We start from the raw sequence: 13,621 nt of genomic DNA, 5'->3' as shown, positions 1-13,621 counted from the left end.
AGTCCAGTTAAATTCATGATTCTTTTGTTCAATTTTGATTTTTAAACACAACTGATATATATATATATATATATATATTTTTTTTTAAAATTGTGCATCTGAAATAAAAATTTTGTCTTAATAGTAATTTAATTTTTTTTATAAGATATTACTTTATAACTGTCATCAAATTACTTTATGGGCTCATGTGTTGAGGAGTATGTATAAACCTAATCTATACTAAATAAAGTAGGAGCTATAATCTCCTTAAGCCGTCCACATAGAATTTTAAATAACCTATCGGGATTTGACATGTCACTCATTAAAACCAGTCTGGTTGCTGAATACCCCCCACTTTATACATACTCCTCAACACACGGGCCCATAAACTCTCCCTATCATGCAATAACCGCCAACCCTCCTTGGCCAGTAACGCCAACATTCATCTCCCATGCTCGTCTAATAGCAACACCACCCTCATGTTTTGGTAAACATGCGCGTTCCCAGGTGATCAAGTGTTGTTTCTTTTTCTCCCGTGTACTACTTAGAGGAACGATCGGGAAACCTTCTCCAACTCATTCAAGAGGGACTTGGGCATGGCAATCAAGCTCATCGTATGAACAAAAATAGATGTTAAAACTGCTTTTGTGAGTGTCATCCTACCAGCGAAACTTAAACACTGATTTTTCCAACCCGCCAGCTTTGATGATACATGTGCTAAGACCTCATTAAAGGTTTCTTTATTCATTCTCTTCTACAAGATTGGCATTCCCAAATATTTGCCTAATTTTGTTGTTGATTTGATGCCGCTCTCATCACTAATGCGTCTGCTTAGCTCTCGAGAGACATTGGCTGAGAAAAAGATTTTGGATTTTTCAAGGCTTACTTTCTGCCCTGATGCACTGCAAAACTTCTCCAAAACACGTCTTATCGCACGGATTTGTGCAACCGAGGTTTCAGCAAATAAGATCAGATCATCTGCGAAGCATATATGAGACAGGAAAGGGCCACCTTGCAATAGACGAATCGGTTTCCACTCCTTTCTAGCCGTCGCTTTATCAATTTGATGACACAACCACTCAAGGCATAAAACAAATAGATATGGGGACAAGAAATCACCATGTCTCAGTCCTCTAGAAGCCTTAAAACCCTCTCTTCTCTCGCCATTCCAGAGTACATGCATCATTGGACCCGTAACACGCTGTAGGATCCATCTAACCCACACATCTGACAATCCAACATCTATAAGTGTATCCTCCAAGAAATCATATCGAATACGGTCATAAGGTTTCTCCAAATTTAACTATAGTAACGAATATTAAAACGCCCCTCCCTTACCAAAAAAAAAAAAATCAATTGAAACGAATATTTTCAAAAATAAATAATTTTTTTTTTAATACTTTCGAAAATGTAAAATGTGTACATAATCGAATTATATATCCGATCGATGCCAATGAAGAAAAGTCCAATATTTTTTTTTAAAAAAAGGAAAAAAAAAAAACAAAGCATGAGTCGTCGTCGTGGTTTATCGAGCGACGCGGTGAGGCTAACATCGGTGAGCCATCCAACCACCTTCCTATTTTAATTTAATGCTTTTTAAATTTCTTTATATGAAAAAAACAAAAATCGAAGAAAATAAAAAGCCCAGAAAGAGCCCAAAAGAAAAGACGCAGAGACAAAAAAGAAACAAACTTGTTCCTCCGTTTGTACGATTCAATTCATCAGCATCATCATCATCTCCGATCTCTTCCTCCTCTGATCCTCCGAATCTCCGGCGATGTACGTTAGAGCACTTCCGACGACGGATGTGAATCGGAACACGGAGTGGTTCACGTATCCTGGTGTTTGGACTACTTATATCCTCATCCTCTTCTTCTCTTGGCTCCTCGTTCTCTCCGTCTTCCATTGTTCTCCTGGCATCGCTTGGACCATCGTTCACCTCGCTCATTTCACCGTATTTCTCCTCCTCCGATCTGTTGATTTCTTGATTTCCAATTTTTTTTTGTTTTTTGTTTGGTTGATTTATAGATTTGAAAAATTTGTAATTTCTAGGTCACGTATCATTCGTTCCATTGGAAGAAGGGAACACCGTTTGGGGATGATCAAGGAATCTATAACAGGTTGACTTGGTGGGAACAGATTGATAATGGCAAGCAGCTTACACGTAATCGCAAGTTTCTCACCGTTGTTCCTGTTGTCTTGTAAGTTCCCTTTCTCTTTCAAATCTCGACGATCTTACTTCTTTACCTTCATCATTAGGTTCAAAATGGGGAAATGAATGGCTCGGCTCATTTTCAATGGCTATGTTACAGTTTGTTTTGCCTTAAGTTTTATGTGTAGGAGATGTACTGATCTTTGATTTGCCATACTTGTGTTCTCCTAGCGATTTCCAATGTTGTAAACGAGATGCTTTTTTTTTTTTTTTTCTTTTGTTTCTGTGCTCATTTTACCTCTAGTTTATGTAGAGATGCTCTCAACGAGCTTAATTTACCCCCTGCCTGTTTAGTTGCAATTCGATTTTATGGCAAAGCGGTTGTTTTTTTTTTACAATCTGATTGGCATTATTACTATACAGTTTACATTTAGGCATGACAATAAATTATTCTTGCATTTACAGCAGGCCCTATCAGTCTCTTCATGTTGAATTTCTGTTTGTTGAGTAGTGCGCTTCAAAAGTTTCACTTTCTGTGTTCAAATCCGTTTCACTGATTAGGGTTGGATCGAAGTTCGCCATTATGATTCATATCAGTTTGTTATAAAAGGCTTCTTTAGCTAGTACCCTAGAACATTAGATGTAGATTTTAGGTCTAGACATTCATACAAGGCATAAGGTATGTCGTGAGATTGCTGAATCTCTTTTAAAGAATGTTGTTGAATACTTCAAATTGTTTTGCATGAAGATTGGATCTTTGTGAACTGAAAATCTGATAAAACTTTTGCATGTAGGTACTTGATAGCCTCTCACACAACAGACTATCAGCACCCGATGCTCTTTCTCAACACACTGGCCGTATTTGTCATGGTGGTCGCGAAATTCCCACACATGCACAAGGTCCGCATATTTGGAATCAATGGAGACCAATGAAAACTTGGAGAGAACAAAGACAAAGGTATGTGTATTATGCGAGTCAGAGTAGTAGTTGGAATGTGGAATCCAATGACAAATGCCATCAGTCGTTCAACATGTCTGTACTCTATACAGACGTTGAATCCCAACAAGAGAAAATGTGTTATTTGGTCTCCATCCCATCGCATAGTCAAACCTTTTCTACTCTTTGTTTGGGGCTTCTATTTAATTCATATTTGATCTCGTTTGTGGTCTCCTAGTTTCTTATTTTGTGTAATCCCAAAACTGGTTACAACAAAAGTTGTTTAGTGAGCAATCTTAGGGTTTGAATGAATAGTTGGGGAAGAGAAATTTATATACACTGTTTTTTGATATATAGATTCTTTATTAATGTGAAATCAAAGCAATTATGTATTTATGGTTTACTAGTAACGGTCGGTCTTTACTCCTAGCAAGTATAACACTGATCGTCGGTGTTCATTATGATGGGTTCAACGTGATGGGTGGTCCTCAATATTAATGTAGCACTAAAGAGAGGTCATTGTTTTAAGTGAATTAGAGTCTTGCCCTGACACGTCAGTTGTAATTAAAAAAAAAAACGATAAAAAAGAAAAAAAAAAAACATGAAAGCAAAGAACAATCAGCCCATCGATTGACGATTTTGGATTTAATGAAGTGATCAACGATTTTGAAGATTCTCCTACATGACACTTATAGAGTCATGGTGAAGCCTAGATTAGACAAGACCCGTATTGCATTCCCAACTCTCAGAATGTTTTGTCGATTGTGTATAACCAAAGAGAAAGATAAATGTTGTCAAACGGGAACGGCAATGAACGACGCAACGATAACCAAATGCGATTGAAAGCCTTTCACCGAAGCAACGATAAGTATTTTTCTTTGGTATTTTACAAGGACTAAGCATTTATGGTCTTTCAATACACAATCTAAATTTAAGTACCAAAAAAACCATAAATTTAAAAGTATGTGTAAACTGTAAACTTATACTGTCATTTTCAGGGGATTGTCTTCTCTACATATCAGGAAACTGGCCCGGCCCGCGCGCGGTTAGGAAGATTGGCCGCAATCTGAGCGGTACCACCCACCGACCTTCCTGGACTCGCTTTCATCTCCTTCTTTGAAAAGCTATTGGACATCAATGGTATCGGACTTATTTCCTTTTCACTCAACAATGAAAGCTAAACGAAACCGATATTGAGAATTAAATCTAATGATTTTGTTTTGGTGGTGTTGTTGATGAATTTAACAAAGACATTTTAGCACACGTGAGGTAATGTATTCAGCTCAAAAGGGAACTTGACAAAATCGTGTTCCCACCTCCTAAAAATTATTAAATAATTAGTTTATCGTTAGTGTGTCTTTTTCTCTTGTTTCATTTTTATTTTCATATTTTGTGATAAGGTCTTTTTTTGAGTTTTTTTTATTTTTTTAATCCAGTTATCCAAAATCCAGTAGGTCCTGACTAGCCCACTAGCCCGAAGGCTTGGTGTGCGTCTCGAAGGCGGTAAGAGTGGTTCCTGGAGGCTATGCAGCCTAATGTTAAATTTTTCTGCAGTGGCCAATTAAGGTATTTGCAGTCATGGGGATTCGAACCCGAAAGTATTGGGAATCTCACCCTTAACCCGAAATCCATCCTATCACTGGCCCACTTCTAAGTGGTTCTTTTTTCCAAGTTTATTGTTAGTGTATGAATGAATAATTAGGTGACACATATAACCAAAATAAAACAATGGGGAATTTAATCCATTTGTTGTGATAACATCACCTCGTTTCTAATTGTTTAGTGAGTAGGTGGGTCACATATATGAGGCTATTGACTCAGGCAAGAACTAAACACAAACTACGACCAAATCAAAATGTGGAAACAAAAAAAAAAAACAAATGAAAAACATCAATTTTCTTAAATCAAGATGTATAATTTCATTTATCATAAATGCAATAGAGTCCATATCTTAAAATCTGAAGAGGGGTCATATTTTTTTTTGGTGCCATCTTTGAGCCGGCCTGCTCAAATCAAATGTAGATAAAAGAAAGAAAAAAAAATCAGCATATGGTTATTGAAATAAAAGTAGGATTAGAAGATTAAAAGTTGACTAAGTAAGTGTAAACAATGTTTTGACCATTTCAAAACTAAGAGAGTTATATGTAAAAAGGAAATGAAGAGAGAAGAAAAAGACAAAAGAAGGAAAGGATCTTTGTTCAATTTATTTGATTTCGTACCCTTTCCTTCTCTCTTCTTCTTCGTATAATAATGGAAGAAACAAACTCTCAACTTTCCAAATTCCTCTCCTCTTAAAAATCAAACCTTATTTTTTTTTGGGTTTTTGTGTGTGTTTGAACCCCTCTCTCTCTCTCGCAAGGAGGTTTTGGGTTTTTTTATTTATTTTAAAAACCGTTCGTTTCGATGCAGACAAAAAGACAACACTAGTGTTTTTTTTTTTTTTTTTATAAGAATAGAGAGCATAATATTTGAATCTGGTAATAGAATGTAAGTAAATCTATCTCATCTCTTCCCATAAACTCTTCGTCTTCTTCTCTGTTGTCTTATTCTTTTGCTTTACTCCAAAGCAATCTCCTTTCTTTTTTTTTTGCCTGATCATATTTGATTTTTAATGATTTTATCATCTGACCACTTCCCCCTTTTGGTTTAGATTAGTTTCAATTTCAATCCGAAAACCATTGTTGAAAATTTCTCTACTTTTCGAACATTTTTGTCTTTGAAAGTTTGACTTTTTTTTTTGTTTGTGAATTGTGTGTGTTTTTTTGGGGGCAGAAGCTATATATGATGGGTACCCGAGGGAAGGAGGAAGAGGAAGAATTGTTCGCTGATGCCCGTGAAGAGGTTTCATCTGTTTCTGATTGTAACTCTGAAGTCGCCGCCGATGATTTTGTTCAAGCAACTGGCGATTTAGATCTCTGGACTATGAATCCTGAGAGTGTTGATAACCGTCGCCTAAAGTTTTTTCAATCTATGGGTTTTAGTTTCAAAAAAAGAAACTTTGACCTTGATCTTGATCTTGATCGTCTTGGAGATTCTTGTTCGGACCATGTCCCGGTTTCAAAACAGTTAAACTCTGTGTTTGAAACTAATCACGAGGAGGATGATGATGAGGAGGAGGAGGAGGAGGAGGATGAGAAGTTGCTGAGGAATGAATCTATATCCTCTAGATCCTCTGTTTCCTCTGTTTCATCATTGTCAACTTCTTCTTTGGCTGAGGCCTTTAGTTTCAGAGGTTCGTTTCAGAATCGTGCCAAGAACTTTGATGATCAGATTTTGCTGACGAGAGATTATTCCAGCAATAGTAGTAGCATTGCTGAGGGTTTGAGTGAATCTGGTTCGAGTAGGTCTGGTAGCTATGGAGATTTCCAGAACTCTCCCATGAGTCGTTATGAAGATTCGCCTAAGAAGGGAGGAGCTAAAGGTTGGTTAAAGAAGTTAGGTGTGTTAACTCATATCCTCGACAAAAATGAAGAGTGCACTGATGGTGAGTCAATGGGATCATCGGTACGGAGGCAACTAACTCGAGTTCAGTCTTTTAAAAAGCAGTTCAAGGAGCTTTCGTCTCTTTGTATCGGACAAGAGTTCTCTGCGCATGACGGATCCGTTGTGGTGATGAAGTTTTCACATGATGGGAAGTACTTAGCTAGTGCTGGTGAAGACTGTGTTGTGCGAGTGTGGAACATAACGGAAGACGAGAGAAGAGACAACGAGTTTGAAGTGGTGGAGTCTGATTCAAGCTCTAGTTGTGTCTATTTTGGAATGAATGACAAGTCTCAGATTGAGCCTCTCAAGACTGAGACTGACAAGGTTGAAAAGAGCAGCAGAGGGTTGTTGAGGAAGAAGTCAGAATCGACTTGCGCTGTGTTGCCCTCAAAAGTCTTCAGTATATCTGAAACCCCTCAGCACGAGTTCCAAGGACATAAGGGTGAAATCTTGGATCTTTCTTGGTCGGAGAAAGGGGTAAATTACTTTCCCATTTTGTTTTGTCTTTTAATGGTAAGAAGATGAGATGATGGAACTAATTAACAACTTGTGATTGTGCTGCAGTTTCTACTGTCATCTTCAGTGGACGAGACTGTTCGATTGTGGCGAGTTGGTTCTTCTGATGAATGCATCAGAGTTTTCTCTCATAAGAGCTTTGGTGAGTTTGTTTCTCTATCTGCCTTCTTCAATTCTGTTTTTGGTATGTCTTCTTACGCACGTTCTCTCTTCCTTTTGTGACAGTGACTTGTGTGGCATTCAATCCTGTGGATGACGATTACTTTATAAGTGGATCGATTGATGGAAAAGTCCGAATATGGGATGTGTCCCGTTTCCGAGTTGTTGACTACACTGATATAAGAGAGATTGTTACAGCTTTGTGCTACCGACCTGATGCTAAGGGTGCGGTAGTAGGTTCTATGACTGGAGAATGTCGCTTTTATCACACAATTGGTACGTTTTTTTTTTTTTTTTTTTTTAACTTTTCGGATTGCCAAACACGCAAGTAAAACCATTTGTGTGTTTTGATATCTGAATCATCTTCATGAACTTCAGATAACCAGCTGCAACTGGATAGAGAGATCAGTTTACATGGGAAGAAGAAGGCTCCTAGCAAAAGAATCACTGGTTTTCAGTTTTTTCCTGGTGATTCGGACAAACTGATGGTTACTTCTGCTGATTCTCAAATCCGAATAATCTGCGGAGTGGATACAATCTGCAAGCTTAAAAAAGGTTTCGTCTTTCGTTCAATATATAGGTGTTGCTGTTATGAGTTTATTTATGGTGTATATATATCTTTGCAGCTTCAAGTCTTGGAACAACACTGACGAGTCCAACATTTGCTTCATTCACATCTGATGGGAAACACATTGTCTCAACAATAGAAGACTCAGGCATTCATGTTTGGGACTACTCTCAACCCAACAAGAAGGCTTCTTCTCAGAAACCAAAAACCATTAGATCTTACGAGGGGTTTCTCTCACAAAATGTGTCTGTGGCTATACCTTGGCTAGGCCAGCAGGGGAAGGAGGACAATTTCATAGCAGATTTGGAAAAAACGTTTGCTCATTTCCCGGTTCCCATGGACTACTTATCTCCAATCAAAGGAGCAACAACGTGGCCAGAAGAGAAGCTTGGAGTGGCAGGTGCGGCTGCAGCAGCGGTTTCAGCTACAGTCAGCAGTAGATCCAAGTTGAGGCTCTTAAGGAGTGTGTGCCAGAACGTTAATAGCTCTTCGCCTCACCTCTGGGGGCTTGTGATTGTGACAGCAACTTGGGACGGTAGGATCAGAGTGTTCCATAACTACGGTTTACCAATTCGGGTCTAAAGATCCTGAAGCAGTGCGTGTAGATTTGAGAGTTGTGGCAGCGTTAGTGCAGTATTCTTTGATTTTGTTTGGAGCTTACTTAGCCTTAAGATATGCACATTAGGACCATGAGCTAAGTGGGTCTCTCTTTGTATTTGCTTGTAATTGGTACTATTTGTATAGTGTGACATCTTTTTTTTTTTTGGTGTGTAATCATTTGTTATGAAAATACCAATCATCACTCGGAATTGAATTTGTTTTCAAGGTAAAGGTAATTGTCGTACTCATAAAACTAAACATAAACAGTATATTAATTGGAATGACTTGTCACTTAGTACCTAGCTAGTCTCTTATGAAGAATTGGGAGAGTTGTATTTTGGCAAGTATAATTTGAAACCAATCGAATATGGATCATTTGTTATAGGCTAAAAACACTTCCAACTTATTGTTTGCCCACACTTAACAAACAGATTTATAACACCATTGTCATACATTCAATATTTGGTTGCAAGAAATAAAAACCACTGATCCACTACATACTCTTTGCACCTAACGCAGACTTTGTTTTTCTTTTTCTTTTATTCTACTAAAATGTGTATATCAAATGGCAAATGATGCACTCTTCTATATGCTAGCTAAGCTATTGCATAGTAACACAGTTGAATATTGAACAAAAAGCGAGAGTTTTTCATACCATCAAAAGATTCATCTAAAGACATATAAAATATTAGATAAACAAGGTAGTGACGGAGCCTAAAAATAATCCCTGCTCCTCTTGAATGCTTTCTTCTATCAGAATAGCTTTTTCGACAACATCTTCTAGCCGTTGAAACTCTACACCGAGTAGATATGTCCGGATGTCGGGTCTCAGTCCCCTTATAAACCTACGAATATCAGCTTGCTCCTTGTCATAATCTTCTCGAAGAAAACATAAAAGCCTGCAAAACTCGGAGTCAAACTCGGAGTCATACTCTGTTCCGTGCCTACGTTACGAGATTAGAAACTCTCGCCTACGGCATCATATTTTGTGAAAACTTTATGAGGCTATATATGTTGATAATGGCTATCAGATATATGTATTATTATATAGAATTAGCAAGTTAAGTTAGAGAGAGACTAATACAAAGTAAATAGTATAACGTGTAATATAGAAAATTTCTAAGTATGTACAAGAAATCTAAAACGTTATATATTAACCCGTCTTTCTTTGTTCATCTTCATCCAACTTTCTTAACTATTTTTATATATTAGATAAAACATTTTGTATAACTATATTAAATGATATATCAACCTAATATTTATATTTCATTTGTTTTTCAAACTTTTTTCTTAATTATTTCTATATATTAGATAAAACATTTTGTATATCACTATAACTATATTAAATGATATATCAACCTAATATTTATATTTCATTTGTTTTTCATACTTTTTTCTTATTTGTTAATAATTGCTTTTGTTTCTGGAACTGTAAACTTCTACTTAAAATTTTATATATTTATTATAAATATTTAAACACTAATATATATATATATATATATATATAATAGTAATATTTGTTAAATATATTATTGATATATAAACCATTTTTTTGGCCTACGGCATCAGAATACCTTGGCACGGCTCTGCTCCCAAACGGACTTACTCCCTTGTTCTAGCTTAAAGAACTGAAGCTCAATGGAATCCCTAGCCTCCGGTGGAAGATACCGCATCCTGAATACATTTTCAAACTCTATCCATGTCTTCACATTTCTTCCACGCTCAACTTGTTGCCACCAAGAAACGCACAGCAATATCCATCCTAAAATCGAGGGGACACCCGTTTATATTAGCATCCAAGGGGTTTGCGCCTCCTGAGAATAACGGAGTATTCATATTCCTCATATGGCTCAAGAATTTCTGAAAACATTTGAAAGTAACACCCGTTTCAGATATCTGACCAAATTAAAGAAGACATATATTAACATATTTGGAAAACAAGAGTTACTGAGAGATAAATTTCAAATGCTTCCCAAAGAAATCTTAAAAGTAAACACCGAAATCGATTTACCAGTAGTGGAGGTTCATCGCGCTCATTTGGGTCCCAATCCATGCTTGTCTCCTTCCTAAATTAATATAGAGAATGATGAGAGATAGAGATTGAAAGAATTGTATCACGAAGGTTAAGATATATATGTTTCTAATATGTAGAGGAGAATCTAAACCTAATTAACCTAGTTCCCTAGCTAATATACACAAATAGACAATTACGAGAAATATACTCAAACATATTCTAACTAATTCTAGATACTTCTACACATAAAACCTGAAAAAATATTTTAATAATCAAAGATTAAAAACAAATTAAATGAATGGTTTAAAATGGCCTTTATTAATGTATTCAAATCGTATATTTTTTTTTATTTTCACTGTTTGGCCGTTCATAGTAGATCTTAGACCAAGTTTATCGGTAGTCTCTAAGTAGAGGGGTTGTTAAATTTTATATGAATTAATTGTGTATTTTTTTAAATATAAGAACCCATAATCTTTTAGATAAAAAATTTTCCTTTATTGGTAGGTTGTTATTTTGGGTCTTTTATTTTTGAAAATATTGTTTTTTAAAATTTTAAAATTTTAATTAGAATAGAAGTGGTATAAATATGTAAACATTTAAGATTTTATAAAATTAGAAAATAATGCATTTTAATTAATTTTCAAACATACAAAACATAATAAAAACATTAATACATATTACAACAGAAGTGCAATTTATAAATGGAGAGAATGATTAATTTTAATACTGATTTGCTCCAAATTTTGCCCAAATATTCTCAACCAAATCATCTTGCAAGCAGTAGTGCTTTGTATGCAGTAGTCTTTTATGTGTTCGATATCGATAACGATCAAACCCGTGTAGAAGCTCCTCCAGCTTGACATCGGTGCGTGTGAGTGATGAGTAATAAGAGTATCAACGTTCTTAGTAGAATGTAATCTAACTATTAGCATCATTGAAATGGTTTTTTCAATTCTTCAAACAAAACTCGTAATCTCATCACTTCCATTTTCATCAGGTCTTAACCTGTACTAGAATCATTTGAATTGAATTGCATTGCTTAATATCTCACACGGTCAAAAACAAGATTGAGAAATTATCCATATGTAGAACAGAAATCCATAAAACAGCAGCCAAAATTTTATGTCTCTGGTCAGTGGACAAGAACAGAACCAACCAATTGAAGTGTAAAACTTGAGGAGACAGATACTCTAATAGAAACCTCAGAAAAAGGTTATGAAATCTAGAAAACAAGCTCATGGGGCTTCATCCCTTGTTTCAATGAAAACCTTGCTCCAAGGTAAGCCTTCAACTCAGGAACTGCTTCAATGGCTTTGATCAAAGCTGCATCCACGGCTTGGTTCACACGTCTCAAAGCAACACCATTGACCTTGAACGGTCCTGTATGTTAATAACACAACAAGAATGTCAACTTCATACAGAGTACACAAAGCAAGTTTAGTGAAGTATGTGTTCGTGTTCCTCATTTGGGATATACAATGTTGGCAAAATCAAAAGACAACATTAGCATCAAACTCACCAGAGACAAGGAGCAATCCAGAGGCAAGTTGCTTTAGAAAAACAACTCTCTTTCCCTTGAACCTACCAGCAATATGAGTACCCATGCTTCTTTTCTGTTTGACAAGGAATCACTTCTTCAGTCCAAAAAAACAACCTTTTTCTAGCTTTACCTAAAAGAGAGAGAGTAAAACCAGACAGTTAAGATAAAACTGAAAACAGGTATAAGAGTAAAACAACTCTCTCTGCGTCACAATCATAAGAGCAAGTAAACACCAAAAAAGAGAGAAACTTTCATATAAATGTGTAAACTTAAGATACTTTTAGCCAGGAGCAATAAACAGATCACAAAAATTCGATCCAGAGAGTAAAAACTGGATCCTTGGTTTCAGAGAAATCCAAAATAAAAACAAGAGTGAACCAAAATCCATAGTTTTGTTCTTGAAAGTTTTTGAAAGAACCCAAAAGGTAGATCAAGAAGATGACTGATCTATTCAAGATTCCTGAGTAAACACAACAAATCTGATCATAAAACCCTCAATATAAAAAATAAAAAATGGAGAAGAAGAAGAAGACTCATAACTCTAGTTCCAATACTTCTTCATTAGTACTAGTCTACTACCCGATTTAGCACACACATACACACAAAAACAGATCAGACAATATGAATCAGACCAATAAAAAAAGGTAACTATACAAAGATGATGATGATAAGATAAAGACAGATTCCAAGTAAAAGAAAAAAAAAAAGATTAAAAGGGAAGCTTCACCTAACGTTTATTGGCGATTGCTGAAAACGGAGATTTGCTGAGGGAGGGAGACGACAAGTGTGCTTGTAGTAACCTCGACACGAACTGCCATCTCTTCCGATCCAAAATCAAAAAACCCTAATCATCAAACCCTAATCGTGATTGATTAAATAAGTAATTGAATTGAGAAACGTACCCTCTGCTTCCAATTGACTCAATCTCTTCCGATTGAGTGGACTCCCAATTCACGATTCACGATTCCACGTCGCTTCTCCTACATGCAATCGGACCCGATTCACGATTCAATCAAAATATTGCGATGGGACACGGCCGACTCATCAATTCACGATGATGAGCATCTCCTCCGACAGCAATCTCGGCTTCCTCCACACCCAGACGATTTGCGAGAGAAAGAGAGAGAGAGAAAGAAAACGAAAGAAATGGATGCAATAAAAAAAATTTCCTCTTTTTGTATTTTTTGTTCAACAAATAAGATGCTGACACGTAGCGTCTCTTAGATCACAAATGGGGGTATACTATATAACAACTCCCCTTAGCTTTTTTCTTTTGTTCTGAATTATTTTTTTGAACCAAAATGTTAAGAGATTCTCTATGAACCTTCCGATAATCATGCTCTTACCCACTCACCGCTCACTCACGGCCGAACCAAGCCTCCATCATAATCAACTAATTAGAAGTTTAGAACAGACGAAACCTAGTGATTAACCGTTTTAAAACACAACAAAAATAAAAATCAAATCGTTTCAGAAATGTGTTGATCTAACTTAATACTGACCAAAAGAAAGATTGGATACACTTGTTTCTAGTATAAAAGAATCAATGAGAAGCAAAGAGTATCAAACATTTAAGTAGCCAAAGAACACATATTAGACTACTACTACTTTCACAGATCGGGGACTTAGAGAGAGAGAGAGAGAGAGTTGGAATGTGATCTGGGATTCCTTTG

At 36.2% G+C, this 13,621-nt stretch overlaps 3 protein-coding genes and 2 long non-coding RNA genes across 10 annotated transcripts; 3 read left to right on the top strand and 2 right to left on the bottom strand.

Annotated features, from left to right (window-relative positions):
• The first annotated feature begins 1,446 nt into the window (after nucleotides 1–1,446).
• Nucleotides 1,447–3,460, top strand: LOC104729670 (uncharacterized). Its single transcript, XM_010448636.3, has 3 exons — nucleotides 1,447–1,933; nucleotides 2,032–2,180; nucleotides 2,926–3,460. The coding sequence occupies exons 1-3, from the start codon at nucleotides 1,757–1,759 to the stop codon at nucleotides 3,062–3,064; spliced, it is 465 nt and encodes a 154-aa protein (XP_010446938.1). The 5' UTR covers nucleotides 1,447–1,756; the 3' UTR covers nucleotides 3,065–3,460.
• Nucleotides 3,461–4,066: 606 nt separating this feature from the next.
• LOC147933194 (uncharacterized) lies at nucleotides 4,067–4,640 on the top strand. The gene is made up of 3 exons (XR_015574821.1): nucleotides 4,067–4,208; nucleotides 4,319–4,337; nucleotides 4,505–4,640. It is a non-coding gene; the product is annotated as an uncharacterized LOC147933194 (long non-coding RNA).
• A 486-nt stretch (nucleotides 4,641–5,126) lies between these two features.
• On the top strand, nucleotides 5,127–8,625 carry LOC104729678 (uncharacterized). Of its 2 annotated transcripts, none has more exons than XM_010448656.3 (6): nucleotides 5,127–5,555; nucleotides 5,844–7,028; nucleotides 7,116–7,209; nucleotides 7,293–7,502; nucleotides 7,605–7,781; nucleotides 7,853–8,625. In XM_010448656.3, exons 2-6 carry the CDS (start codon nucleotides 5,850–5,852, stop codon nucleotides 8,374–8,376), a joined length of 2,184 nt encoding a protein of 727 aa, XP_010446958.2. In that variant the 5' UTR covers nucleotides 5,127–5,555; nucleotides 5,844–5,849; the 3' UTR covers nucleotides 8,377–8,625. The 2 variants fall into 2 exon arrangements, with proteins under 2 accessions (XP_010446958.2, XP_010446951.2); XM_010448649.3 differs by having other exon boundaries at nucleotides 5,159–5,555; nucleotides 5,841–7,028.
• Nucleotides 8,626–9,021: 396 nt separating this feature from the next.
• Nucleotides 9,022–10,571, bottom strand: LOC104729689 (uncharacterized). 2 transcript variants are annotated; one of them, XR_015573881.1, is made up of 3 exons: nucleotides 10,406–10,571; nucleotides 9,969–10,290; nucleotides 9,022–9,293 (listed from the first exon to the last, which is right to left on the bottom strand). It is a non-coding gene; the product is annotated as an uncharacterized LOC104729689 (long non-coding RNA). The 2 variants fall into 2 exon arrangements; XR_758328.3 differs by having other exon boundaries at nucleotides 9,969–10,254.
• Nucleotides 10,572–11,427: 856 nt separating this feature from the next.
• On the bottom strand, nucleotides 11,428–13,163 carry LOC104729697 (large ribosomal subunit protein eL6y-like). 4 transcript variants are annotated; one of them, XM_087477783.1, is made up of 4 exons: nucleotides 12,851–13,163; nucleotides 12,676–12,766; nucleotides 11,928–12,078; nucleotides 11,428–11,788 (listed from the first exon to the last, which is right to left on the bottom strand). In XM_087477783.1, the coding sequence occupies exons 3-4, from the start codon at nucleotides 12,010–12,012 to the stop codon at nucleotides 11,631–11,633; spliced, it is 243 nt and encodes an 80-aa protein (XP_087333909.1). In that variant the 5' UTR covers nucleotides 12,013–12,078; nucleotides 12,676–12,766; nucleotides 12,851–13,163; the 3' UTR covers nucleotides 11,428–11,630. The 4 variants fall into 4 exon arrangements, with proteins under 4 accessions (XP_087333909.1, XP_087333911.1, XP_087333912.1 ...); XM_087477785.1 differs by having other exon boundaries at nucleotides 11,928–12,021; nucleotides 12,851–13,105; XM_087477786.1 differs by having other exon boundaries at nucleotides 11,928–12,021; nucleotides 12,676–12,759; nucleotides 12,851–13,105.
• Between the last annotated feature and the right edge of the window lie 458 nt (nucleotides 13,164–13,621).

The sequence above is a fragment of the Camelina sativa genome, chromosome 12 (genome assembly GCF_030686135.1).
Source record: "Camelina sativa cultivar CO46 ecotype springtype chromosome 12, ASM3068613v1".
Taxonomy (NCBI): domain Eukaryota; kingdom Viridiplantae; phylum Streptophyta; class Magnoliopsida; order Brassicales; family Brassicaceae; genus Camelina; species Camelina sativa.
This window is presented reverse-complemented; position numbering and strand designations above follow the sequence as displayed.